Below are 23,599 nucleotides of genomic sequence, written 5' to 3'. Positions count from 1 at the left end.
GCTGCTATCGACTGACAAGAAACAGTGTCTCGCCTCAACAGGAATCTGTTTCTCGAGTTCTTTCGCTAGCTGAGGATATGATCCGTCCCTGTGCAATGTTCTCTACTCCAATTCTTTGTTTAAGACGATCTGTACACGAACAAGGCAGTCGAGTGGAGTGATATCCGCTTTTCTCGTCACTTCTAGCAGAGGTCCCTGTGAGTATGAAAGAAGGGATTAATATCTATTGCACATGAATGGCTGTTCTCCTGATCTCGGCCATTCTAGCATTAACACTCTTGACTCGACTGTGGTTGTACAGGCACATTCGGGGATGGGGATTTGGCAGATAAACTGTGTTTTTGTTACCAATGAGTCGCCGCTGGACTGTGCTTATTGAGATCGAGCAGAGACGTACGAGAGACAGACAGAAGAGCGAGAAAGCAGAGACGTGCAAGAGACAGACAGAAGAGCGAGAAATATGAGAAAGATAAGAGACAGCTCCTGATGGATTGAGGGAGGGGAGATCTGGGAAGAAGGGAAAGTGGGAAAGTGGGAAAAGAAGGAGAAAGAGTGCAGCATCCGCTTCCCCCTCGGATGCAAAGGAAAGAAGGAGAACAACACTGAGAAGTGTGCAATTAGCCACCGCAATGTTCTTTGCTCATCCTTTCGCGCCGCTTCAGCATCATTCTGACTTTGAGGCGTTCAGCCATAATCCAATGGATGGCAGCTTCGGGCCATTGCCTGCTCAGGCACACTCAAATACCAATTATCCGAATGAATGATTCCTCTCGTACTAAGTTCGATTACTATTGTCATCAGTGGAGCAAACATAACCTGTCCCACGACGGTCTAAACACAACTCACGCTCCCTATAAGTGGGTGCACAATCCAACGCTTACTGAATTCTGCTTCAGTATGATAGGGAGTGCCGACATTGAAGGATCAAGAAGCAATGTCGCCATGAAAACTTGGCTGCTCTAGCCTGTGTTCCTTCGATGTTCAGAAGTATTTCTTGCATAGATCTCTGCAAGTGTGCTATATTGTAACAGTACTGGAGCTCCAGCTCACTATTTAGCGCGCACAGGCAACTCGTGAAGTATAACTTCTTGCATCGTTCTTATCTCCTGTAACCGATGCTACATTATATATTTTGCAACATGACCCTCTCTAAGTGTGCGACATATGCCTCTACGGACATGCGACTTACTACACTGACTGGTTGATCGATCCTCAATATCTGCTTAAAGCTCGACGTTTGGTTCAATTTATCCTCTTTATCATAGATGTAGTAGTAAACGTCGTCCCCCTGAGCAGCGGCTGTTGAGCTCTGATACTGATGTAGGCCCTGTCCGGCTGCCTTTTTTCTTCATACATGAGTCCCCAGGATGTTTAATTTAAAAAAGCAGCCAAACGTTTTCGTAAAAAAGCTCATCTGATTTTATTCAAGCAGCAGCGCAGTGCAGTGCATCGGTAAAGGTTCAAGGCTGAATGTCTAATTGGGATCTTGACAGGTCGCCTTTGTGGGTATCGCAGTGATTGAACTGTCTGTTTACGCTATCGGGATAATTACGCTCCTTGATTCTGAACCTGTACCCGATGCCTGTGCTCCTGCTGACTGTGATGTCGTAGCTCCCGTAGGAGCAGACTCCGATGCCGCCATTGTTCCTGCTGCAGCTGCACTCGTCGGCAGCGTCGATGTCGATGTCAATGAGGCCGTCGCTACTCCAGCCAATGCTGCCCAAGTCGACACGAACGACGGCACTGACTGTCCTGCTGCTGCATTAGCCGGGACTGCGGCCTCCAGGGCTGCAGAGTTCGTCGCAAGCATGATCATCTCTGTTCTCTTGGCCTTGGCGAACGATACCAGCGATTGAGCAATGATCACAATGCCCAACATCACCAAGAAATACGACAGCCAGATATACTCTGTCATTGATCGAAGGGACGTCAGCGAAGTAGATGGCCCAGTGTCGCCCATGTATCCTGTATCCGAATCCTCCATGGGATCGCCGTCGATATCGCCCTCACTGAATTTGCCATTCATGATGTTGAAGCCCATGGTCACAAATGTGATGCCCAGTCCGGTCTTGGAACCTTGCTTCGTGGCATGCGAAGTATGCAGAAGGTACGTCAAGCAGAATCCCACAAACTGGAAGCTCATCGAAACTATATGGAGTGCCAGGAAAGCAATAGAGGCGCTGGTTAGAATTTGCTCCGCATTGAAAAGGAGCGCATAAAAACGAATCCCAAACGAAAAGAGGGAGGGTGCATAGAACTTACTGATCATATTCCACATGAATCCAAAGAGGCCTCCAACTGGCAAGCCCTCGATCAGCAACATATCATCATCGTCAATGAATCCAGGTGAGAGAACCGTCGACTCGTAGTATGCTGGCGACACATCCTGCGCTGCAGACTTGTACGACTACATTTGTTAGCACAAGAATGAGGGAAAAAAAAAGTAAGTTTCAGTCAAGAGTTCAATGAACACGTATATGGAACAAATACTTCCATAGAAATCCAAGAAGAAATAAATGATCGAGAAATATACACGTTTCCTGTCCACGCAATCATTGTAACTTACAGGTGGCAATTCCTCTTCGTACGGCTTTTCCACCCGCGGTTTAGCCGACAGGTTCGAGAAGACTCCATCCATGGTCGACTGGATCATCCGCCGAGCATCCCGCTCTGGTCGCTGTCTACCAGTCAGTCTTGCCAAGAACGAACGATTCGTCGTACGAACTCCGCTGTTTCTCCTGGCTGTTGCTGTTGCTGCTGCGGAAGAACTGGATGCCGAAGGGTTGATTTCAGAAGACGACGACGATGATCCTTCTGCTAGTGGTGCCTCTGTAATTTCATTATCGTCGTCGCCATCGTTCGAGGGGTATACAGGGCGCCGAGGTGCAGAGGAACTAGAGGTCATGGGTCGAAGCATGACGCTGTCCTCGGCTGCGTCCTCAAAGTCATCTTCATCATCATCATTATCGTCGTTCAGGGCCGAGTATCCACGATGGTCATTTCGCTTTCCCTTCGCTGCTCCGTCTGTCCTGCTGCTGCTGCTGTTGTTGTTGTTGTTGTCGTTGTTGTTATGAGTTGAGGCAGTGCTCTTTTTCTTTTGACTGCGGGCGAATGCCAAGGCGCTGTCGTTGGTTAAGGTCTCCTCAGTTTCTGGTGCCTCTGAGATGGGAACCTAAGTAGTGGAGGATGGAGGAGAAAGGCAGAGAGACAGAGAAGTCAATAAAGGGGCTCTCCATTCAAGACAGACCGGTGGCAATGCAAAGGAAGATATGCAGCTATGGAGTGATTGACGCCTTAGAGCGCCGCTAGACTACTACCACCACCACTGGTGTAGGCCAAAAGAGAAAAAGGCAACAGCAATGAGGAGGAGTAGGGGATATGAGGGGATATGAGGAGGGGAAAATAGAAACCTCACCTGAGCGTACGAGTGAGCCCGGGACATTGTTGATGGACAGACTAGAATACGATGGATGGATGCGTGTGGGTGTATGAAAAGGACAGGATTGGGATTGGAATCCAAGTGAGGATATGTGCGAGGAGGAAGGGATGTTGTGGGAGAGGAGGATTGGTTGATGGGGTGAAGAGGGATTGGATTGGTTGATGGAATGAATGAAGACAAGCGAGAGAGAGAGAGAGAGAGAGAGAGAGAGAGAGAGAGAGAGAGAGAGAGAGAGAGAGAGAGAGAGAGAGAGAGAGAGAGGAGAGAGAGAGAGAGAGAGAGAGAGAGAGAGAGAGAGAGAGAGAGAGAGAGAGAGAGAGAGAGAGAGAGAGAGAGAGAGAGAGAGAGAGAGAGAGAGAGAGAGAGAGAGAGAGAGAGAGAGAGAGAGAGAGAGAGAGAGAGAGAGAAGAGAGAGAGAGAGAGAGAGAGAGGAGAGAGAGAGAGAGAGAGAGAGGAGAGAGAGAGAGAGAGAGAGAGAGAGAGAGAGAGAGAGAGAGAGAGAGAGAGAGAGAGAGAGAGAGTGGGTGTGAGAGGGCAGAGGGCAGAAAAGGACTAGGCAGCCCAAAATAGTCTCATCATCATCGAGGAGGAGGGGGGATGAGCGCCCAATAGGAACAGCAACATCGGACGGAAAAAAGAGTTCCGTCCTTCTTCCGCCCTTCTTCCGCCCACGACACTCACACCCACACCCACTCCCCCACCCTATCTCTCTCCAACTCTCTCTCTCTCTCTCTTCCACTCTCCCGTTCATTCACATACTCAACTGCCATCCTCTCTTAGTCTCAGTAAACGACAATAACAGATAAACCAAGAGTGCTCGCCTCTCCAATGCAGCGCAGCACTCTTCCGCGGAGGAATGGAAATGAAATATTTAATTCGAGAAAACTAAAAAAAAATGCGTTCAAGTTCAGACCCTAGCCTCTGGATCTTAAGAGTTTTTTCGCTTATATCTTTTGGTGTTTTGAACGCATTTTCCTCCTCTCCCTTACAAATGTATATTCTATACTATGCAAGAATGGATTCATCTACCAATGTTCCCTCTCGTTCTACAAGAGCCTACGTCCTTTTTTCTTTTTTTTGCTTTAGCAATACGATTAACTGATTACAAGTATTTATTTGGTAGAGAAAAGAAAAGAAAACTACTATGAGGCACACAAGTACCCAGCCAAGACTACTGCGACAAGAACACCCGGACAAACAGCCATCCCTCGCCTCACTCCCGTATGTGTAACGACCTTGTTGAAATACACCCGTTCCAGAGCCACGTTATATTCCACCACCCCCAACGACATGCCTCTCTCCTGAAGAACCCTTTTTCTTGATGTTGCTGCTGTAACTAGTCTCTCTGATAATACCTCTCGTGATGTCGAACACGATGCTGAGGTGCCAACATCTGCAAGCGCTCGTCGGTTTGATGCCCTTCCTGAGAGGCGCACTCGACCGAACAATACTGCGTCCTTTTTAGAAAGACGGAAATAAGTCGATTAGGAGGAAAGTTCACGTATCGAATGAATGAAGTAGGCAAACCATTAGCATTTTCCTTTCTTTACCCCTGGATAATGATCGGTGAGTCGAACATCCTTCGGCATTTGCATCTGTGCTGCCTGAAGCGTCCACACCGACGCGTTCAGATTCACATCCACCGGTGTCTACCATCGTGAAAAGGACCCCAAGGCAGATTTATCGAACATTAGTCTCAATATATCCAGTTCAGTTCCTGACCGATCGATTGGATACCGTTGATATTCATTTCAAATGATTGACATGAGCACGATACCTCGATCGGGAAGGTGATCCTGAACTCGAAATCAGCACCCTGCTTCAACACGCCTTCCAGAACATACCACCGATCATAATCAGAACCTGTCGCGTCTTCATCCGTGTACGTGTCATCCTGCTGCTGCGTTTCTGGCGAATCTCCTCTCTCTCCGATTGGCTCGTTCGTCAAGATGCTGTGCGGTGCAGCCAATTTCTTCCTACACATCTAGCAGGTTAATGAACAGCATAGATTGAGCGTGACTCTTTGTCACTAAATGTAACACATCGTCTCTTACCATTTTGAGGGATCAACTTCCGCCGATGTCCTCGAGTTGAATGCCTTCTCAGCTCCTGCAGTCGTTGCCGCTACACTCCATGTTCGGCGCTTATCGTCATGAACACATTCGCCCCCGTTGTTTCTCGTGATCTCTGTCGAATTAAACTGCACCCTCTTTGTCCGTTGACGTGCGGAGGAAGAAGTTCCCGATGGCGCAAAGATGAGCAGGAGAAAGAACCCACCGATCAGGGCCAGTGCTTGCCGCCATGGCCCAGGTGGGGCTGTATACATTGTCGCTTGCTTTTTTTTGCTCTCTTCTGTCTTTGTTTTTGGCCGGCGGTGCTGTGCTTTGAGATTCTTTATGCTCTTGACGCGACGTGGTCTGCGAGCAAACAGTCAGCGAAAATAAAGAGGCAAGTCGACCGAAAAGAGTTGGACAAGTTGATGAGATGGAATGAACAAAAGGATGAAGAAAGGGTTCATTCATCCTCCAGTGTTGTCTTTGTCCCTACCCCCCCTAGCACAACCCTGTGACCAATGCCATATTGTCCCATACAAAATGAGTCTTCTCAGTTCTCCAATGCACGCTTGTGTACTCCTTTAAGCATTCAGGCAAGACCAACGAACGACAAATCGATCCATCCCCACGTTGCACATACATTTTCAAAGCGCCAGAAGGCTGCTTGTTACATATGCAAACACGAACACACAATTTAGTCCGCAGCGTCGCTTCAGTTCCCCTTTTGCTTCCAGAGCACAAAAAAAGTCTTTTACTTCTTGACGTCTGACTATGTACAACAACCGGACATTTCCATATAGATCGAGCAACTATGAAACTATTCCCACGCTACTTTTTTTTTTTTTAGCTGGTTTTGTTTCAAAATTGGGGATGTTTCGCTCTTACTCCAGCGCGATATAGCCGCGTGTGCCGTAGCGGGCAAACAAAATGACGCCGATCGCAAGTGCCGCCGCAAGACCCCAGGATACGTTCGAGAAGATGAACGAGAGGCCATAACGGTGGTGTATGAACATCGCCGACGTCTGCATCACATGTGCGACCATAGCCATGCTCACCACTTGCAGTGCGGCTATCCATCGTCCCATAGGATAAAAAATAATAATAATTAGAAATCGTTCATTTAAAAAAAAAAAAAGTAAGAACTGAAGAAACACAGCATCACGTACCAAAGATACCAATGAGTCCAAGGATATGCTTCCATCCATGGGCCCGCCATCTCTCACCCGTGTACAGCACGGTTCCCAGTCCAGCTAGAACCCACAGTCCCACAATCGCGGCCACGACCGACATCCCCGCAGCGAGGCGCCATTCCAGACACAGGTTCACCCATCGGTCCGAACCCTTGTCATGATCACAGTCGCCCCATTTCTTCAGCGGGAACCGACGGCAGTCGTCTGTCAGAGTAGAACACTTCTGGAACAGACCGTAGTTCGTCTCCGTGTAATACGGCTCCGGGCTCTTGTACTGGACCCTAAACAGAGTTAAATGTCGAGGAAGCCGGAATGAAGTGGTGAAGGGAGGAAACTGGGTTAGAATTCTGGAGTGACCGGTCTGAAGGAGGGCATTTTGCCCAAGAACAAGGGTGTGTGTGTGTGTGTGTGTGTGTGTGTGTGTGTGAATATCTGCTGTGCTTACCACTTGGGGTCAAACAGCGATGCTAACTGGAGAGCAAATGTCCCAGTAAAGATCAACATCGTGGCAATGTAAGCGTTTTGGGTCGGCATTGTTGTGTTGTTCTCAAACTGATCTTTCTTTAAGTGTTGTTGTTGTTGTTGTTGTTGTTGCTGTTGTTTGGTGGTGATGAGGACGAGGATGAGGATGAGGATGAGGATGAGAATGAGGATAAGAATGAGATTCCCTGAATGTGAAATGTGTAAAGGAGAGCAAGAAGGATTGTAGTATCCAATCCACTATATATTTTTTATATAAGCACACAGTGCACGCGCTGTATGAATGAATGTGTGGGGGTGGAAAAGAATGCGGGACCAAACTTGAAAAAAACGACGACAACGACGTCACTCGCGCCTCGTCGCATTCGCAGGGTTTGTGTGTCTCTCTTGTATATGACCCGTAGACGGCCTCTGATTCGACAGGTGTTAGTTAGTTACACCTTGCTCTCTGGCGCGCATAAGACCCCTGCTCACGCGCGACTTACGCTCCCCCCACCACCACCCCGTTCCTTCCCCCAACAGGGAATGTTGAGAAGGATGCCAAGACTCACTTTGTCCGTAGACTTTTGTCCTATCCTAGGAATGGCATCGATCGGACAAAAAGATCCTTTCCTGATTGAGTATCGAATCGACCACAGGATCCACCGGACATCATGGTGATAACATAAGACGCAGATGCCGGCGTCCACGAATGTTTGCAGACACCGCTTACTGTCACTATTACAGCTACTATTATTGCTACAGCTAGACTACCCACGACTACAAAGTACACTATACAAAAAAACAAGATCAATAAATCATTTATCATGGAAGAAAGATGCAAAAAGATAATATGTTGTCTGCCTACTTCGTGGAGCATGGCATCCTGTCATCCCTATTTGACAGAAACAAATGTAGATCCTCACCCTAAAACAGCAGAGCCGCGATCATCAACACCACACCACTCGCCACGTTCGACTTTCCAGCCATCCCCGACTTCCCTTTCGCCGCATGATTCGTTTGCTCCCGCCCCTGTTTCTGCGCCAAACCTACGGACGTCTGTCCAGATACCATCGACGACGTCATCGTCCCCGCCTTCTCCGTCGCACTATTAGCTCCCGTTGGAGTCCCCCTACTCCCGTCCTCAAGACTCATCGTCCCATCCTGTGCCAAATGCACCCCTCCAACCTTCTCCCCCAACAACCTCAACACCTCCGAACGATCCACATCAAACATATCCATCAACGACCCCTCGGACTCTTTGCCGTCGCTAGTATTACTACTCCCATCCTCAGACTCTGCTGTTGAAGGATCTGTATTTTCGGGGAACGCATTCACAGGACACGTGGCACCAGCCGGAAGGGGTTGAAGATGAATGATCTGACGGTCTTCAAGTTGGAGCCGACAGAACTTCCGCTGTCCGTTTTCAGTGCATGGATATGTCGCGCCGCCAAAGGCCCGGAGAATGTAGTCGCCCGAGGACCAATCCTGGGGCACGGACCATGTCAAGTTCTTTGCGCGGTGTTCTAAAAAAAAAAAAAAAAATTGTTAGAAGAACAAGGGAGGGTTAAGTATTTGGAATGGGGGACACGAAAATGGACTGCTGAAAAAAAGACCACAAAAAAAAAAAAAAAAATTTAAGTTAAGGCATACATGCATACATGCTTAAAATATGCATGTATGCATCCACTTACGATCCCATTCCTGACGCGTCGAGTTATCGACGTTCTCGATCACGATGTTATCCTGGAAATCTAGAACCTGTAACTGAACATAGCTCAACATCGCTATATCCGAATACTGCACCCTGAACCCCAGCTCCAAATCACAGCCTAGAACAGTAGAATGTAAAATGTTAGTGTATTTTGTTTTTTCTTTTTTGAATCAGTCAAATCCATCATCTGCAAAAAAAAAAAAAAAAAAAAAAAAAAAAGATCAATGATGGGGGAGCACCTAAAGAGTTTAATAAGAAGAAGAAAAAAAAAAGAAGTCTCATGGAGTGGGAGACATCCGGAAGGGTGTAGGGCGGGGACAAATGTCGAAAGATTATACCTGGGTAAGCAACGCTGTTGTTCGCGGGGAGGGTCCAGAACACACGATCTATACAAAATCAAAATGGAGTCCAGAGCAGTGTCAGAATATATTCCTTGACATGTCAAGGGTGTTCTCTTGCATTCATGCATTCCTCCCCATCGCGAGCGATTTTTTTTTTTTTTTTTTTTACCTGCGCGGGCAAATGAGAGCATGCTGAGAAGGCCCGCCATGGAGGCGAAGGAGATACTTGCTGTCGAGGGAATGAACTTCATGATCTTTTAGAGAGACGATATATGCTGCTATGTGCGGTATGTTTTAAAGGACAGTGAGCGCGTGAAGTTCCTTGGGCGTGATATTCGAGGTCGTTATGAGTCCCTGTGGAGTTGCGTGCGTCCTGTTGAGAGTATGTCAGTGATGTCTGCGCGAGGATTGAATAGACGACTTCAAGAGAATTGATACTATGCAAAACCGTAAATGAGGGGAGGAGCTTGAATGGGAGAGGGCGAGACGAAAGATTCGGCAGTGATAACTAGAAAAAAAGTGTGTGTAGTAAGTAGACAGGTTGTCGCGAGAGGTGTTTCTGATAGGGAAAAAAAAAAAAAAAGAAAGTAGACGAATCAAGAACTAGAAGGTCTCGTCTTTTTGTAAGGGAACCAGGAAAGACGGTACGTGTGTTCAGTACGAGACAAAGTGAAATGAATGTGATGACCGCACGGTCCCTGGTAGATCCTACTTATTCCCAAAAGCGCGCACGTTTAAAAAAAAATTCCTAGTCGAAGGAGTATCGTATGTAACAAAGTTCTTTTCGTATGATCCTGGAACCCCGAAAAAAATAAAAATAATAAAAATAATAATAATACGGGAACACCCAGTGAATACACAGCAAAGAAGCTAAATAAAGGATCGCTTATCCATCAGTCGCACACTGATTGCTTCGAGGGCTGGGTCGGACTCATTCCCCGATGCTTACTTGTGAGATACTCAAGGGAAAGGGAGCGACTAACTGTATGAGAACTGCTGCTGACACCTCATGCTCGAACGTGTTACTATATTATGCAGGATGATCATGACTACATGGAGTGGTGAACATTGTTCCGATGATAAAGTGAATGTATGGCAAATTGTCTCAATCCCGGTGCAGATAAACAAATACCATGGCTCTTGTACTGCCTCCATCAGAAGCAAAGTAATGATCTCCATTGCATACCTGTGCCTGTGTTTTACATACCTGCCTTTGTGCGAATACCGCGCTTGTACACATAGGAGAGTTCTATGGTGTGCAGTACTTCATAGCAATTGGTAGCATCGTCCAACAAGAGTCCACGCTATTGCAGAGACGTTCAGAATCTCGGATCCCGCATCCTACGATCTAGCATACACTTGGTCCGTTCCGGAATGGGCGGGAAACAGCAAAAGGACGTTCACTCTCTACTTTTGCCACGTAAGTGAAAACGTGTTCATCCAGTCATCCGTGAGAGAATATAATAAGGGGGGAGGGGGAGTCAGCCCAGCTCCTTATATATCCCAATAGTTGGTTTCCAAGTCCAGGTCCAGGTCCAGCCAGGTCCAACCAGGTCCAGGCCCACGTTCAGGTCCAAGTCTCTCAAGCGATTTTCACTCTCTCATTTCATAATAAGGCATAATAAGGCATAATAAGGCATAATAAGGCATAATAAGGCATAATAAGGCATAGTAGGCTTATTGCTCCATTGTTCCATGCCACACCAGAATTTCCCGAGATTAAAAGCGTAGCCAAGAAGGATACTTGCTGTCTCCGTCTTTTTTACTCAGTCACCACTTACTAACCTCCCCAACATGCTTGATTCCAGGAACAGCAAACGGTCCGTGCATGGACAGGTTTGTTCAACAATTTATTATCACAAGTGATAGTTCAGTTCCCTTCAAAATCCAGCACTCTACGCATAATAGCTTGGTGAAATCAACATATCGCTCAAAACCTCAAGTTCATCCAGACTGAACCGCTTCTGATCCTCATGCCACGTATCCTGATGTGTCCGTTTAAAGTCTCCAAACGCCTTCTTGACCGTTGTTGACACCGGTGGCGGGTCTGAAAAGTACCCCTCCAAGAACACCATCACCGGCGGCATCCACTTTGGCACATCGTACGGAAATGCCTCCAACAACGAAGACAGACCCAGTACTCCCGCATGTCGCTTCACCAGCGCATCTGAGTATCCCTCCGGCAACGGGCCCTTTGCGCCAGATGGATCGCGCTTCTTGCGAGAGGGTAGTGGTGTCGAAAGAAGCAGCTCTTTGAAATGTGGGATCAGCTTCTGAATCGCATCGCGCTGTGAGCACCGAACAATGCCCGACAATGTCGACGCCGCCAGTTGACGAACCTATACACATATCCAGAAAATTAACCAACGCTTGTTAAGTCTCTGAAAACAAGAATGACATGTACAGCGAAAAACAAGTGGGCGCTTGGTATGAATCGCACCTCAATTTGTGGATCAAGAAGCATGCCAGATACGGCATCCATAACCTTGACCATCATATTAACGTCCATCGAGAACAAATTCGTGTAAAAAAATATCTGCACCACCGGAAGTACGTTGTTGCGCACATGCCAGCTCGTTGACTCCTTCAGAATCTTGCAAAACATGTCAACCATCTCAGGGACCATCGTGGCGGGGTAAACAAAGCGCGCAAGCTGGAGCAGTGAAAGAGTCGCTAACTGCTGAAGATCCTGGTCGTCTGGAATGTCCTGCATCTGGAACAGTTCAGGAATCAGTGGCAACACAACCCCATACGTCGCCTGTACACGGAATCCCGACAACGCCTGGTAAACCCAGGACAACACTACAATGGATTCAATCGATAAACAACCTATGTTAGCCTCAAAGAATGGGAGCAAACAACAAATAACAAATGTTTGTAGATGGGCGCAAGCAAATTACCGGTCTTGCTGGCATTGGTGTAGTCGGACGCTCCTTGAATGGCAGGCGGACGCTCAATTCTCCACTTTTCCAAACTCTGGACCAGAACCGATATTTGGTGCGCCGACTTTTCGTCCAACGAGTCCACCATCGTGCTCCGTGCATCTCCTTCACTCTTCTGCACTTTTAAAAACTCGGCTACACTCTTGTACGAGGGATGCGGCATGATCTGGAAGTACTCATTAATGACATGTCCAAGGATCTCGCGCACCTGTTTGTACGGGTGTGTGATATGTCCCAGGCAATCCTCCCTTAACGCTGGCGTCAGCAACGATACGCGCCAAGACAGCGACACGAGAACTGCGCGCGTAAAAAACAGGTTCTTCGATTCAGAAAAGGCTGCAGTCGAGTCCTTGTCCAGGGGAGTGTTGAAGATCAAAGAGACCAAGGGCAAGAGTCTACGAGGGTCGCGGAAGGAGCAAACATACTTGACAAATCGCTCCCAATAGACTAGTGAATCAGGAGTGCACAGTTGGAAGGCTTTCTTCAGCACAGGTGTCAGCCAAGCCCACATGCGATCGAGCGACGACTTTTTCCAGTGTTTGCTTCCACGAATAAGACCTCCGATCAGCTCTGTCGCTGTTCGTTGTGCGTTCTTGTCATCGACTGTTGAGCACAGCTTGACGACCACAGGCTCCACAACATCCAAGAACTTGTCCTCCCAGAGTCCAAAGATCGATTTGAACAGCCTTGCATGTTCACTACTGAAGGAATCATGTCGTTCACCACGAACAGGTTCCTGGGCCATGAATTCAATCAGCTTTTCCCAGAAGGACGCCTGGCCAAAGAACTGCTGCAGATGCTCATACGCAGGTCGAGATTCGGCATCGACCTCGGGCATCTCAAACGACTCCGTGCGGGGTAAGTACGCCTTGTAAGACTTTGGCCACACCAGCCATCCAGTTGCAATCGAATCATCCAGCAGGCTAAAGAATAACACATAAACACAATCATACCATGTTAGCTTCGTACTAATAACATTCATAACATGTTGTAGAGTCATAAAAAACATACCACGACTCTGGCTGATCATAGTTGATCTCAGTGACGGATGCCCTCAGATATTCCAAAGTGAAATTGTCAGGCACATTCTCTGGCAATGTCACATATCGCCTCAATGGATTCGTCGCCTTGCGAGTAATCAGACTGTAAGGATCGCCCTGTGCAAACGTTCGGACCTTGATGTTGACCATGATGATACTTAGACTAGACAGCGCAATCCGGCGGACAGTGGGCATCTCTGAGAGTAGACCGTTGGTCTCAAACTGCGCCAGATCGAGACTGACAGGGATCTCTGGACGCATGTAGAGCTCAAGGAAGCTCATCACCATGGTCTGGTACCGCCAGTGCAGCGTCTCATCCTTGGCCAACTCTGTTAAGGACACTACCAGATTGTCGTACGCCTTGACGTTGTTCAAACGGCGATTCTTCGCCTTAGTAGTCACGCGGCTGAGCGTATCTGGGTCGCACTTCAGACCATGGAGGTCGCTGAATTGTTGAATCGCACTCGAGAAATCGTTGCTCACCAGAACCTTGAACGAGACATTTGTCAAGTTCATGACGTATTCAAGGAAGCACTTTCGGACTAATTGCTGCACACTAGGCTTATCGGCATGGTGCATCGTGCAGAGGCGCAAGACATAATCGGGTGCGAAGCGCCAGTCTCGAAGGCAAGGCAGCGCCAAGGTCTTTGAGCTGAGAAGGAACAGTGCGCCTTTTATCCTCTCAAAGTCTGTATCTATCAGAAGGGTAATAAAAAAAAAAAGTCTCGAGTAAACAAATCATTCATTTCCAGGTGCAACAGTAGTCGTTCTCAGAAGCAATCAAACATACTTGAGCTCTCTAAAGCCTTCAGCAAGATAGGGAGCACAAGGTTCTTGGCTCCCTGGTAGCACCGCACAGCCTTGAGAAGGGCATGTTGTGATTTCTTTCTCACATCTGTGTACTGACTCAGAGAGAGATCCGTCAAGTCGAGAATCAGCGCATCGTGCAGCTCGGTCTTTGCTCTTCCACAGGAATTGACCTTCAGTCTCATAAAATGTTGGGCAGCTGCGCGTCTGCATCGCAACAAGCGAGGGTACAGTTTCTTGTCGCCAGGGATCTTGTACATCTGCTTCAAAAAGCTGTATCCCTTCTTGTTGTTGTCGTAGCTGCTGCTGTCAACACCGTGATCCGAAAGAAAAACGCGCGTCGCCTAAAGTACCAAAGACGAGCTCGTTAGACTGTTGCTCAATGCCTCACCAAAGACATCGGCGCGCACGATCGATTACCTTAACTAGAACTTTGACGTTCTCAACATCATCCTCACGTTGTGTGTGAAAAAACACCATGAGCTCGTGCAACAGCTGGCCTGTTTCTTCGCGGATCTTCCGCATCCTCTGAGTGCGTGGGTCATTTAGGTCTCTGAGGCAATATCCGACCTCAATACGCTTCATTGGTTGCACAGAATCCATGTCTTCACCCAAACTAAAATACAGAATCCAGCGATTTGGTTAGCATTCGTTTCTTGATGATTTAGCATCGCAAATCCAAGGGATATCAATTTGAAGTGGGTTTGTCGTATATTACCTGGCTTTTGACACGGGGCTATCGCCATCGTCCTCGACCAACGTCACCATACCAGTGATAAATGCTTTCATTGTTGTGATGGATTTGCAGAACTCGATCGAAAGCTGCTTTCCTTCTAGCATGGTAGATGTCATCAGTTCCCGAGCGCGCGCCATAGATGGTACGTGGAACTTTTCAATAAGTTCGATTGCGAAGTCGATCTCATCCTGCGAGGGTTTGTGCCAAGTCACTTGATCAGAACCCGGCTCACCCAGGGCGCCCCAATGCATGTGCGACTCCGACATAAATGCTATGCAAGACCAAAAAATTAAATAAAATAGATGTTAGGTATGGTCCAGTTTTTATCGTCCTACCTTTCACTGTATGTGAAATGACATGTGGTTGAGTACCTTCGTCTTCCCACTTGCTAGGATCATGCGAACGAATATCCATGGTGTACGTGAAGAGCAAGTTCTGCAAAGTTGAGACCATTGCCTTGGCCGCCAACTTGTAGCCTCGACGATCCTGACACTTCTCCATCATCAGGGTCGTGAGACTGATGATTTCCGATTTATATCCAGTGATCTCCGCATTGACAAGGAGCTGATTCAACAGACCTTGATAGTAGTGCAGAGAGTCGTCACGATGCATGTGAGAATAGGCCAACGAAGGTACAGAACTGGCCCCGTGTTCGAGCTCTGATCGAATCATCCTGTCGAGAATAGGAAATACCCTGGCCATGGCGTTCTTGGGGTTGGCATGGGCCCAGGATGCGATAAAAGAACCCATGGCTTTTCCAGCATTGGTCAGGGGTGCAGATTCCAATAGCTCGATGACGAGTTTTGTCGTCAAATCATACAGCTTAGTTGACAACTGGCCAAAGAGGATCTCGAAGCAATACTACAATCCCGTAATGAAGATATCAATCTGAATTAATTAGTAATTGCGTCCACAAGCAGGAGGTATTAAATTATGTAAAGTCTTTGACCGTTTACCGAAATGGTTCCAGTGACGGAGCTCTCGACAGTATTCTTGCTTCCTTGGCTGATATCCGGATAATTCTCAAACTACGGAATGAACAAGAGGAACATGCATCATTAGAACACAAGTCGATGGCAAACAAGAGCGATAAATAGAGTTCGTATAAAAAGTTTCATACCATACGGATGGCGCGGCGCAGAAACTTCATAACCCATTCCTCAAACTCGGCTGTCGTCGCCTTCCTGTTCGAATCCTCCAGTTCCAAGTCCACGATCTCCTCAGAGTCCAGTATATCCTCCTCCATGCCTCCCCACTGGAAGCCTGCGCTACCAAAATCCGTCAAGTCTCGGATAGGTACTGTTGAAATCATGGAGGTGACAAACAGCAGTGTGTACCACGTCTTTCCGGGATCGTTCAAATCGACACCAGGGACGGTGAGATGAAGCAAAGGCAAGAGATGTTTTCCGCCTTGAGGATAATGGTCACGGTTTAACAGCGGTATAGCCAACGAGCTCATGGCGGAAATGACACTGGTCGTTCGATGCGTCTCCGTCAGGGATTCGAGGGAAGGATATGCCCGCTCCAGTACGCCAGGGATAATGAGTCTGGGTGCGATCCAGGCCAGGTGCCTTAATGTCATGTTGGTCTGTGCTACTGCTCGCTGGTCCTTCGAGAACATCATCAGGAATGTCACGCCCTTTACCGCCTCCACAAACTTGTTGTTGAGCTCCGGAGTCAATCGGAGTTCCTGTGGAGTCATGCACTTGGGATCTTCCTCCTCTTTGACTCGTTTCAAATAGTCCCAAGACAACGAATGTAAAAAGAGCGCCAATACGTACGACCATTGTCCAGAATTCGAAGGATGGAAGAAGGATTCAGTCGCTTGAATCAGATCATTGAGATGGGCTAGCGAGGACGACTTTGGGTTTTCTTTTTCCGAGATCGGGCTGATCGTATTGACGATAAACATCACAAACGAAATCATCCTCATCTACATGGCAATATATTGGATAGTTAATATGGTGTTCCATGCATCTAGAAAAACTCGATATCAGAACTATGAACGCGTACTTACATCGTTTCGGCCGACAGCCTTGTGTGAGGTGCCTCCTTCTACATCGACGCTGTTTGTGCGCTGACCTTTTCCAACGGGCAGGTTCAGCGCGCTCAGACCAGCGGAAAAAATGGTACGCACTTGGGCTTGCGTGAACATATCCCTGACACCAACGTTGTCTTGAGCTACCCGTCCCATGAGCGACAAAAAGTTGCGATCGAATTCGCTCGATCTCGCGACCAGGGACCATAGCCTGAAAATGGCGGGCATCCACTCACGAGGGTCCGTTCCTGATTCGATATCCGTCGGCAAGAATGTGGTGAGATATGACTGGGCCTTAAGTAGTTCAGGCAAATTTCCTGTACTCATCAGCGGAAGAAATTCCTCCAGAATCTCTACAGATGCCTCTGGTGGAAAAAACCTAATATATAGATCGCGAGTGTTCATAGTATGAGGATCGAAGCAAGACTTTCTAGATTGCAGATCGAGAGTTCGTCCGCTGAATGTTCAGAGCAGACGTATTACCTTTGCGCATCCTCGATGAGACGAACCACCCTTGCCATGCGCTTACTAATGACAATGGAACCAATAGAAAAGATGTGCGGATCAAATTAACGCGATAGACGCGGTCGAGGACACATATAACAAGTGAAGGGAAGATATAGAAAATTCAAATGCAGTGTATTTAGATAGTGTTCTTGTGGATATTGGATGCAACAACAGCAGTTCTTTTCGTACGATTCTGATAGCAATGATCTTTGCCTGCTCTTGGGGAACAATGTCCTTTCGAGAATGTCGTAGAGCGGTCGCCAGGGAAGGGTCAGGTCTTTTGGTCCGATCAAGTCCTTCTTCCTAGAAACATTAACATTTGTTTGGTTAGATTGAGACCTGTGGAAACTGTGTGTGTGTGGGGGGGGGGGGGGGGGGGGGGGGAGGGTGAGGGAGGAAGCGAGGTAATTAAAGGGGATACCATTTGCAATGTAATTTATGCATTGGTGGATCTGCGCACGGATACATTTGATGTGGCATCGCATTAATGATGGTTATAAAGATAAAACATTACTTGATCAAGCGACGGCAGTATTGACACCAGACTTCAACCATGGTGGCATCCATGCCTGGTGCGGTCGTGAGCTCCCAAAAAGCCTTTGCGAATGCAACACGTGTCTCCTTGGGCAACGTGTACTTCAAATCAAGATATCTACACATCGCCATTTGAGACAGAAAAAAATGTAAGTATTGGCGTAGTATATTGCAGAAGCAGTTCATGCACTTGGACATACTGGTTCAATTGCTTCGCCCAGTAGAGAGCGCCTGGCGCCCAGTCCTCCGATTTTAGACAGAGATCAAAGTGCTGAATGATGTTACTGAGCATGTCGCTCGCCTCCTGCGACAGATCATTGCCATAAGGAAGGATGTTGTGGTGCGCTGCTGAGAGGTCACCCCATTGTTGGTTGGATATTTCGATGTCAGGCATGGCGGTAGCCGTGAAAGGTGGCATGGTAGTGTAACCAAGAAACTATATATTTTCTGGGAGGTCCGAGGGATGGATGTGCGAGTTGATGATTGAGGTGGATGCAAAGAGATGATTTAGAAGAAGAGACGGTTGTCGAAGTTGGAAGAAAGAGCGGAGGAGGAAGAAGGGCAGGCCAACTTTGATACCGTGTTGCGTGGGCTAGGTGCTGCGTATGCAGCTTTTTTGAAAGAAGGGTGCGTGTGCAAAACCACCTCACTTTCGATCATCCATTTATGGAATAAGGTGGCCGCCTGGGAAATACTCCGGGCCTGGTTATCCCTGGCAAGAAGCTACCTTCAACAGGCGCAATGGTGTATCGAAAGGCTCAATGGCGGAATAGATCTGATTCTAATACCCTTTGAGCCTCTTGGGCTCTCGTATCACTTCCCACCGCCAGAAGGGCAAGCTGGTCTATGCGCGCCCGCCGCAGACAGAGGAAGTAGCTCGATTCTCGCTGAAAATACGTCACCGAAGACGTTCTTCCCGCGAGAACGTGCCACCTCTAAACTAAAAGTGTGCGCTAACACACATAGAGTCCTCGACAATAAGTAACGCGCCACATATTTTTTAAAATAAAAATTTCAATTCATAAGAGACGTGACCCGTCTAAAAGGCATGCCATCCCGTATTTTCAAGCAATACCATTTCTCCACTCAATTGTGAGGGTCACACATGCATGCCGAGGGCGCAACGGAAGCCACGGGCACATTGCAAGAAGAGCATCATCATCAACAGACTCACTGCGACTATCTACTCAATGGAGAACCCGTTTATTACCCTTGGTGCTATGCCTACTGGCGTTGGTACTGATACTGACCAAGACACCAGCCCTGTGGAGTCCTCAACTGACTTCCTGTCCGTGCCAAGTGACGACCCTTTTCATTATCTCAGTGATGTCGCGTCTCCTTCAAGTGATATTGAGTCCCCTCCAAGCGGAGCTGTTGCCGCAAACAGCTCGCCCAACAGCTTGTCACTTCGAGTTATAGCTGCATCTCCCGACAGGTACCTGCACCTTTGCCTCAAGGGAACTCCTACTCGCTCGCCACGACGTCGCGAAGAGCGACCTCTACTAGGAACAGTGAGCAGTCTCATACCTCCATATTTCATACGCCCCAATACGGAAATCATTCAATCAATTTGAAAAAATATATGGCGCGTTACTTATGTCGAGGACTCAAAATCTGGCGAATCTAGTTTTTGTGGTCTCTGAGTAGAGTCACTTCTCGTGTCCTCTTACATATGTCGACGCAGCTGCACGTCGACCATGCCCGACCTCAATTTCTTTTGTCTCACTGATGGAGAACTCATATCGAACGCGTTCCCAATCTCGATACCATCTACGGACGCCATCGGTAACCTCAAGGATCTCATCAAGGCCAAAAAAACGCCAAAATTTGACGACCTCGCTGCAGATGAGCTCACGCTCTGGCGTGTCTCGGTTCCTGTCGTCGCTGCCAACATCCACAATGCAGTCTTCCTGAACGAGATCGATTCCAAGACGGAGATCAGTCCAATGACTCGCCTCTCCAAGGTCTTCAAAGAAGAGCCACCTGAAGAAGCAATCCATATCATTGTGCAGCGACCACCGCCAGGTAATACATTCGCACTCGTTTTGCATTAGTGCCTGGACTTGTCCGTTATTTTTTTTGCGCGAGGTACTGACTCTTGACCTCATCGTTTTTTGCAATCTACCGTGCTGCTACATTAACTGTTGCTATCTATGCTCTCACCCACCCCTCAGCCGCCGCGTCACCTCCTGGTTCTCCAATTTCTTGTAAGTGCCCTAGCTGGCGACAATTATCAAGTACTGTAGTAGAACATCACTAAATGTGCTTACTTTTTTGCTGCCATTCAAACAGACGAAAAATGGGAGGAGCTTGTCGCAAAGATTGAAGGCGACTTCTTTGCACCCGACTCGGTCAATTACACGAGCCTCGTCCGATATCTGAAAGCCGATCAGGTGATTCCAACAACCGGAGGACCACTTGGAGGTCTGCCCTCTTTTATTCCCCGCTCAGGCTTGTCCGAGGGCCGACCGAGTCTGTTGTTCCTTAACTTGCCAGTATCGTCCGAGAGTCAGGACCCTCCTGGCACTGCCGACAAGGCGCTTAAGAAGATTCATGGACGATCTGTTCCTTTAACGGCCTTTTTTGGTGTTTCCGGATGTGGAAAAACGAGGACGGCTATCGAGATGCTCTGTAAGCAGTGGGGCTTCTATTTCAACGGAAGCAGCACGGACTGGGGTTCTAGAGATCTCCTTCTGCTTCTTACATTGGTTAAAGAAAGGGAGGGATACAAAACTTGTAACTCGGAGACTAACGCTCACGTACACATCTTGGCGCTGGCTCTTATTCTTGCTCGCGTCATGATCTTGCACCACTGTCTCAACATCGCAAAACGCGAAGGACTCACATTTACTTGCAAGCGCTGGATGCTGTTGCAAGTCGGTTTTCACACGATGGGTATCGAGGACCTTTTGCCAATCTATTCGAATCGATTGCACGTGTGATCCACCTTCACTTCGTCGACATCGAGTTCATCAACACCACGGTTACAGGACGATTCTCCGATCTGCGCCGGCGCCTTCTGAGCCTCCCCTCAAACACGCCCTTTCAGAACTTTAACTACAAGATCCTTCTTGTAGTTGACGAAGCACAAAATCTTGGCAAGGATGAATTTGGCACCTTCCTCTCACAACAAAGGACCTCAGAATCCAAGCGAAAAAACACTACTGCCTCGTACGACGACTATAAGCGACCGGTCCTCTCCCCCTTGATCCATGGGTTTTACAAGATCGCTGCCGACGAGAACGAATTTTGCGTGATACTTTGTGGGACTGGCCTCAGTATTTTCAATCTGCAGTGGCTAGATGACTCTGCTCCTGTCACCAAAGGCTACCAACAACAGCTTGAACCATTTACCGATTTTGATGGTTGGGAATCGCTCGAACAAGTGCGGAACTATCGTGACCTTGTGCGTCGCTCGCTGCCGAATCAGGAAGCCATGACCATTTTCGACGCACGTGTGCCGGATACATCGATGCCAGAGCTCTTTGACAGTTTTCGCGGACGGTTTCGGCCGATCGTCTTTGCCATTGAGCGTATGATTATACTGAGGTCTAACGACGGCGGAATCGGTTGGAAATCGGCGATCAAAGAAACCGAAGATATGTTGACATCGACAGATTCCCCATATTATGGCAAAGGAAACATCGTCTTCGACATAGAGCGAATGATCGCTCGAGTTGCCTCATTCCCGGCGCGATATGCAAAGTACCAGAGCATAAGAGCTACCCTCCAGCTCTTCGTGTTGCATTTCTTTTTGCATGGGCGTGCATTGTTTATCAACGAGAAGGAGGCGCCGCTGGTTGAGGCTTCTGTTGGGCGAATTCTAAAGATTGGACAAAATACGACGACGGTTTTAGATGAGCCGTTTGCGCTGCGCGCGGCTCTGAACTACTTCCGCAAATCGGATCCGGACTTCCACAGTGTTATCTGTACCTTGTTGAACTCTGGACCTTACCCTTCCGTCCATGGGCATATGTGGGAGATGGCAGTGCTTCCTACCCTGGTCCACGTTTTCAACAACAAGGGCTTATCCAAGACAGCCCTGACCCCAGACCCCTCCAAATACGAATTTCTCACGAAAACAGCCAGTATTGTTGGAGTGGACGCGCCAACGCTTGGGGTCGACTATAGGAGCATGACACTAGAGGAGTTTCTAGCGGCCCATATCCAAAATGGTTCACTCAAAGACGGAAGGAGAGTTCCGCCCTTTTACCATCCTGTTGAGAAGATCTCAGGACCTGACATCATGTTTGTGCTTCATTTCGATGGATGTGGCTATTATCCCGTGTTTATTCAATTGAAGATGCGGGTTTCCATGGACAAAGCGCAAACAAGGGCTGCGCAAACAACGGTCGATTCCGATGCGATTCAACGTCATCTCGAAAATGATCTCCAGGCATTTTGTACCCTTACTCCTAAGAGGTTCCTCGGGGTTGTTATTGCTTATCCCGCTGAACTGACGGACTTCTATGACTCATTTAACAGCTATAGACGGAGCGAGCGACTTCGTGCAGCGCAAGGAGAGCAAACCCTTGAGTGCGTTACACTCAGAATTGACAAGGACAACATACACAGCCTCTTCCCGGAACACCATATGGAAGCACTGGATCGTCTCAAGGGCATAAAGCGAGAGTTGAACCAAGATAGCGATAATCTGGTGGACCAGCAAATAGCGAAACGCCGTCGGTATGAGGATGACGACTCCTATATGGACTCTAACTAGGGTCGATCTTCCCGATTACCATATACTCGCCTAAACCGTGGCATTCTCTACTATGTCCTGCCTACGCTTCAAAACCTTCCGAGTTGTATTCATATCATACCAGGGAGGCTTAGCAGAACTGTTACTCTCTATCATTAAACCCTGGGTGCCAATTGCACTCGCACCATGTCCAACGCAGCTGTCGTCGATGCCGATAACGAAGGCAACTATCCTCCTCTGTTTCCTCCACTTTCTGATAGCCGAGCTGAAGATGAAGAAATCTCCGAAGCAGATGCTGAAGCACATGAGAGCATAGCAGATTCCAATGCTTCAACAACAAAACGAGCCAAAAAGCAGCCAGCAACCCGGTTTAACTTTCTCAAAGACTCCCTGCAAGAACTCATTCTCCTGTGCGCCTTCGCAGTTCATCGATCTCCCTTTGGTCCGCATGGAAATGTGTTCGATACTTAGAATAAGGTCGTGGACTACTTACATGAGACAGACAGAAAGTAGCGCCCAACAAAGCCTCCTTTCTCGAACGTCAAGACTCGAACTTGCAAACTCATATGGGTTCGACTAGCCGATGAGCAGAAAAGATATGAGGCCTACCTACAGAGCACAACTGGGATCGCTCTCGAGGAGACGGAGCGACGGTTGTTGATAGAAGAGTTCTATCGTCTGAAGCAAGCCAGCGTCGAGACAGTAACCGTGGCCAGACAGGAGAAAAACCAAGCAACAAGAAAATCTAGCAGAGGAGAGAAGGCTGGGTCAGTTTCTCTTGGACGCAGCAGATGGCGCACAATTTGGAGATGTGTGCGTTTGCCGTGAAGGTGCTGACAGCAATAGCGACAACATCCTATGTACTACTGGCGAAAAAGTTGGAGAGTCCATTGTCAGTCAAACTCCTCGAACACTAGCACAGAAAAAGCATGGAAGCCATCCAAAACATACCACAAGGATCAAAACTAGACAAGCGAGGAGTCAAAAGTGTGCACACTATCACTGTGCTTATCACCACTGCAGATATTACGGATCAAGCATTTCAACAACTCAGCAGTAGGTCTTTTCCTGACAATTGCCTTCAGCATCCATGCCT

The 23,599-nt window shown here is 47.9% G+C and overlaps 6 protein-coding genes across 6 annotated transcripts; 2 read left to right on the top strand and 4 right to left on the bottom strand.

Moving 5' to 3' along the window:
• Positions 1 to 1,061: 1,061 nt before the first annotated feature.
• On the bottom strand, positions 1,062 to 3,644 carry BC939DRAFT_436005 (uncharacterized protein). The gene is made up of 4 exons (XM_051553559.1): positions 3,416 to 3,644; positions 2,567 to 3,172; positions 2,263 to 2,407; positions 1,062 to 2,148 (listed from the first exon to the last, which is right to left on the bottom strand). The coding sequence occupies exons 1-4, from the start codon at positions 3,440 to 3,442 to the stop codon at positions 1,532 to 1,534; spliced, it is 1,395 nt and encodes a 464-aa protein (XP_051417168.1). The 5' UTR covers positions 3,443 to 3,644; the 3' UTR covers positions 1,062 to 1,531.
• Positions 3,645 to 4,097: 453 nt separating this feature from the next.
• BC939DRAFT_436003 (uncharacterized protein) lies at positions 4,098 to 5,416 on the top strand. The gene is made up of 4 exons (XM_051553558.1): positions 4,098 to 4,432; positions 4,563 to 4,660; positions 4,780 to 5,088; positions 5,217 to 5,416. The coding sequence occupies exons 2-3, from the start codon at positions 4,584 to 4,586 to the stop codon at positions 4,916 to 4,918; spliced, it is 216 nt and encodes a 71-aa protein (XP_051417167.1). The 5' UTR covers positions 4,098 to 4,432; positions 4,563 to 4,583; the 3' UTR covers positions 4,919 to 5,088; positions 5,217 to 5,416.
• A 794-nt stretch (positions 5,417 to 6,210) lies between these two features.
• Positions 6,211 to 7,364, bottom strand: BC939DRAFT_435999 (uncharacterized protein). The gene is made up of 3 exons (XM_051553557.1): positions 7,129 to 7,364; positions 6,660 to 6,964; positions 6,211 to 6,562 (listed from the first exon to the last, which is right to left on the bottom strand). Exons 1-3 carry the CDS (start codon positions 7,215 to 7,217, stop codon positions 6,375 to 6,377), a joined length of 582 nt encoding a protein of 193 aa, XP_051417166.1. The 5' UTR covers positions 7,218 to 7,364; the 3' UTR covers positions 6,211 to 6,374.
• Positions 7,365 to 7,946: 582 nt separating this feature from the next.
• On the bottom strand, positions 7,947 to 9,541 carry BC939DRAFT_147061 (uncharacterized protein). The gene is made up of 4 exons (XM_051550197.1): positions 9,367 to 9,541; positions 9,195 to 9,242; positions 8,837 to 8,974; positions 7,947 to 8,668 (listed from the first exon to the last, which is right to left on the bottom strand). The coding sequence occupies exons 1-4, from the start codon at positions 9,446 to 9,448 to the stop codon at positions 8,070 to 8,072; spliced, it is 867 nt and encodes a 288-aa protein (XP_051417165.1). The 5' UTR covers positions 9,449 to 9,541; the 3' UTR covers positions 7,947 to 8,069.
• A 1,487-nt stretch (positions 9,542 to 11,028) lies between these two features.
• BC939DRAFT_435994 (uncharacterized protein) lies at positions 11,029 to 18,419 on the bottom strand. Its single transcript, XM_051553556.1, has 15 exons — positions 18,002 to 18,419; positions 17,782 to 17,919; positions 17,457 to 17,570; positions 17,244 to 17,288; positions 16,740 to 17,139; positions 15,843 to 16,655; positions 15,679 to 15,750; positions 15,094 to 15,583; positions 14,705 to 14,993; positions 14,407 to 14,602; positions 13,970 to 14,330; positions 13,151 to 13,874; positions 12,098 to 13,062; positions 11,638 to 11,999; positions 11,029 to 11,536 (listed from the first exon to the last, which is right to left on the bottom strand). Exons 1-15 carry the CDS (start codon positions 18,217 to 18,219, stop codon positions 11,093 to 11,095), a joined length of 5,631 nt encoding a protein of 1,876 aa, XP_051417164.1. The 5' UTR covers positions 18,220 to 18,419; the 3' UTR covers positions 11,029 to 11,092.
• A 1,557-nt stretch (positions 18,420 to 19,976) lies between these two features.
• BC939DRAFT_435987 (uncharacterized protein) lies at positions 19,977 to 22,714 on the top strand. Its single transcript, XM_051553555.1, has 3 exons — positions 19,977 to 20,681; positions 20,705 to 21,540; positions 21,586 to 22,714. The coding sequence occupies exons 1-3, from the start codon at positions 20,426 to 20,428 to the stop codon at positions 22,522 to 22,524; spliced, it is 2,031 nt and encodes a 676-aa protein (XP_051417163.1). The 5' UTR covers positions 19,977 to 20,425; the 3' UTR covers positions 22,525 to 22,714.
• The last annotated feature ends 885 nt before the right edge of the window (positions 22,715 to 23,599 follow it).

This window comes from Gamsiella multidivaricata, assembly GCF_025024155.1.
Source record: "Gamsiella multidivaricata strain RSA 2152 chromosome Unknown BC939scaffold_3, whole genome shotgun sequence".
In the NCBI taxonomy this organism is placed as follows: Eukaryota; Fungi; Mortierellomycota; class Mortierellomycetes; order Mortierellales; family Mortierellaceae; genus Gamsiella; species Gamsiella multidivaricata.
The sequence above is the reverse complement of the archived record's forward strand: the minus strand, read 5'-3'. Positions and strand labels throughout refer to the sequence as shown.

What these genes read in the sequence shown, in the direction of transcription:
- BC939DRAFT_436005 (XM_051553559.1), bottom strand. Translation starts at nt 3,442, where the DNA reads ATGTCCCGGGCTCACTCGTACGCTCAG. An exon ending in GGGCTCACTCGTACGCTCAG is followed by an intron (nt 3,173 to 3,415) that starts GTGAGGTTTCTA and finishes TCCACTACTTAG; the next exon opens with GTTCCCATCTCAGAGGCACC. An exon ending in ACGAAGAGGAATTGCCACCT is followed by an intron (nt 2,408 to 2,566) that starts GTAAGTTACAAT and finishes TAACAAATGTAG; the next exon opens with TCGTACAAGTCTGCAGCGCA.
- BC939DRAFT_436003 (XM_051553558.1), top strand. Translation starts at nt 4,584, where the DNA reads ATGAGGCACACAAGTACCCAGCCAAGACTACTGCGACAAGAACACCCG. An exon ending in CCATCCCTCGCCTCACTCCC is followed by an intron (nt 4,661 to 4,779) that starts GTATGTGTAACG and finishes TGCTGTAACTAG; the next exon opens with TCTCTCTGATAATACCTCTC.
- BC939DRAFT_435999 (XM_051553557.1), bottom strand. Translation starts at nt 7,217, where the DNA reads ATGCCGACCCAAAACGCTTACATTGCCACGATGTTGATCTTTACTGGG. An exon ending in TCGCTGTTTGACCCCAAGTG is followed by an intron (nt 6,965 to 7,128) that starts GTAAGCACAGCA and finishes AACTCTGTTTAG; the next exon opens with GGTCCAGTACAAGAGCCCGG. An exon ending in TGGACTCATTGGTATCTTTG is followed by an intron (nt 6,563 to 6,659) that starts GTACGTGATGCT and finishes GACGATGGATAG; the next exon opens with CCGCACTGCAAGTGGTGAGC.
- BC939DRAFT_147061 (XM_051550197.1), bottom strand. Translation starts at nt 9,448, where the DNA reads ATGAAGTTCATTCCCTCGACAGCAAGTATCTCCTTCGCCTCCATGGCG. An exon ending in GCTCTCATTTGCCCGCGCAG is followed by an intron (nt 9,243 to 9,366) that starts GTAAAAAAAAAA and finishes GATTTTGTATAG; the next exon opens with ATCGTGTGTTCTGGACCCTC. An exon ending in GACGCGTCAGGAATGGGATC is followed by an intron (nt 8,669 to 8,836) that starts GTAAGTGGATGC and finishes TTTTTTTTTTAG; the next exon opens with AACACCGCGCAAAGAACTTG.
- BC939DRAFT_435994 (XM_051553556.1), bottom strand. Translation starts at nt 18,219, where the DNA reads ATGCCACCTTTCACGGCTACCGCCATGCCTGACATCGAAATATCCAAC. An exon ending in CCGTCACTGGAACCATTTCG is followed by an intron (nt 15,584 to 15,678) that starts GTAAACGGTCAA and finishes ACGGGATTGTAG; the next exon opens with TATTGCTTCGAGATCCTCTT. An exon ending in ACGTCAAAGTTCTAGTTAAG is followed by an intron (nt 14,331 to 14,406) that starts GTAATCGATCGT and finishes TTGGTACTTTAG; the next exon opens with GCGACGCGCGTTTTTCTTTC.
- BC939DRAFT_435987 (XM_051553555.1), top strand. Translation starts at nt 20,426, where the DNA reads ATGCTCTGTAAGCAGTGGGGCTTCTATTTCAACGGAAGCAGCACGGAC. An exon ending in GAGCTACCCTCCAGCTCTTC is followed by an intron (nt 21,541 to 21,585) that starts GTGTTGCATTTC and finishes TTTATCAACGAG; the next exon opens with AAGGAGGCGCCGCTGGTTGA.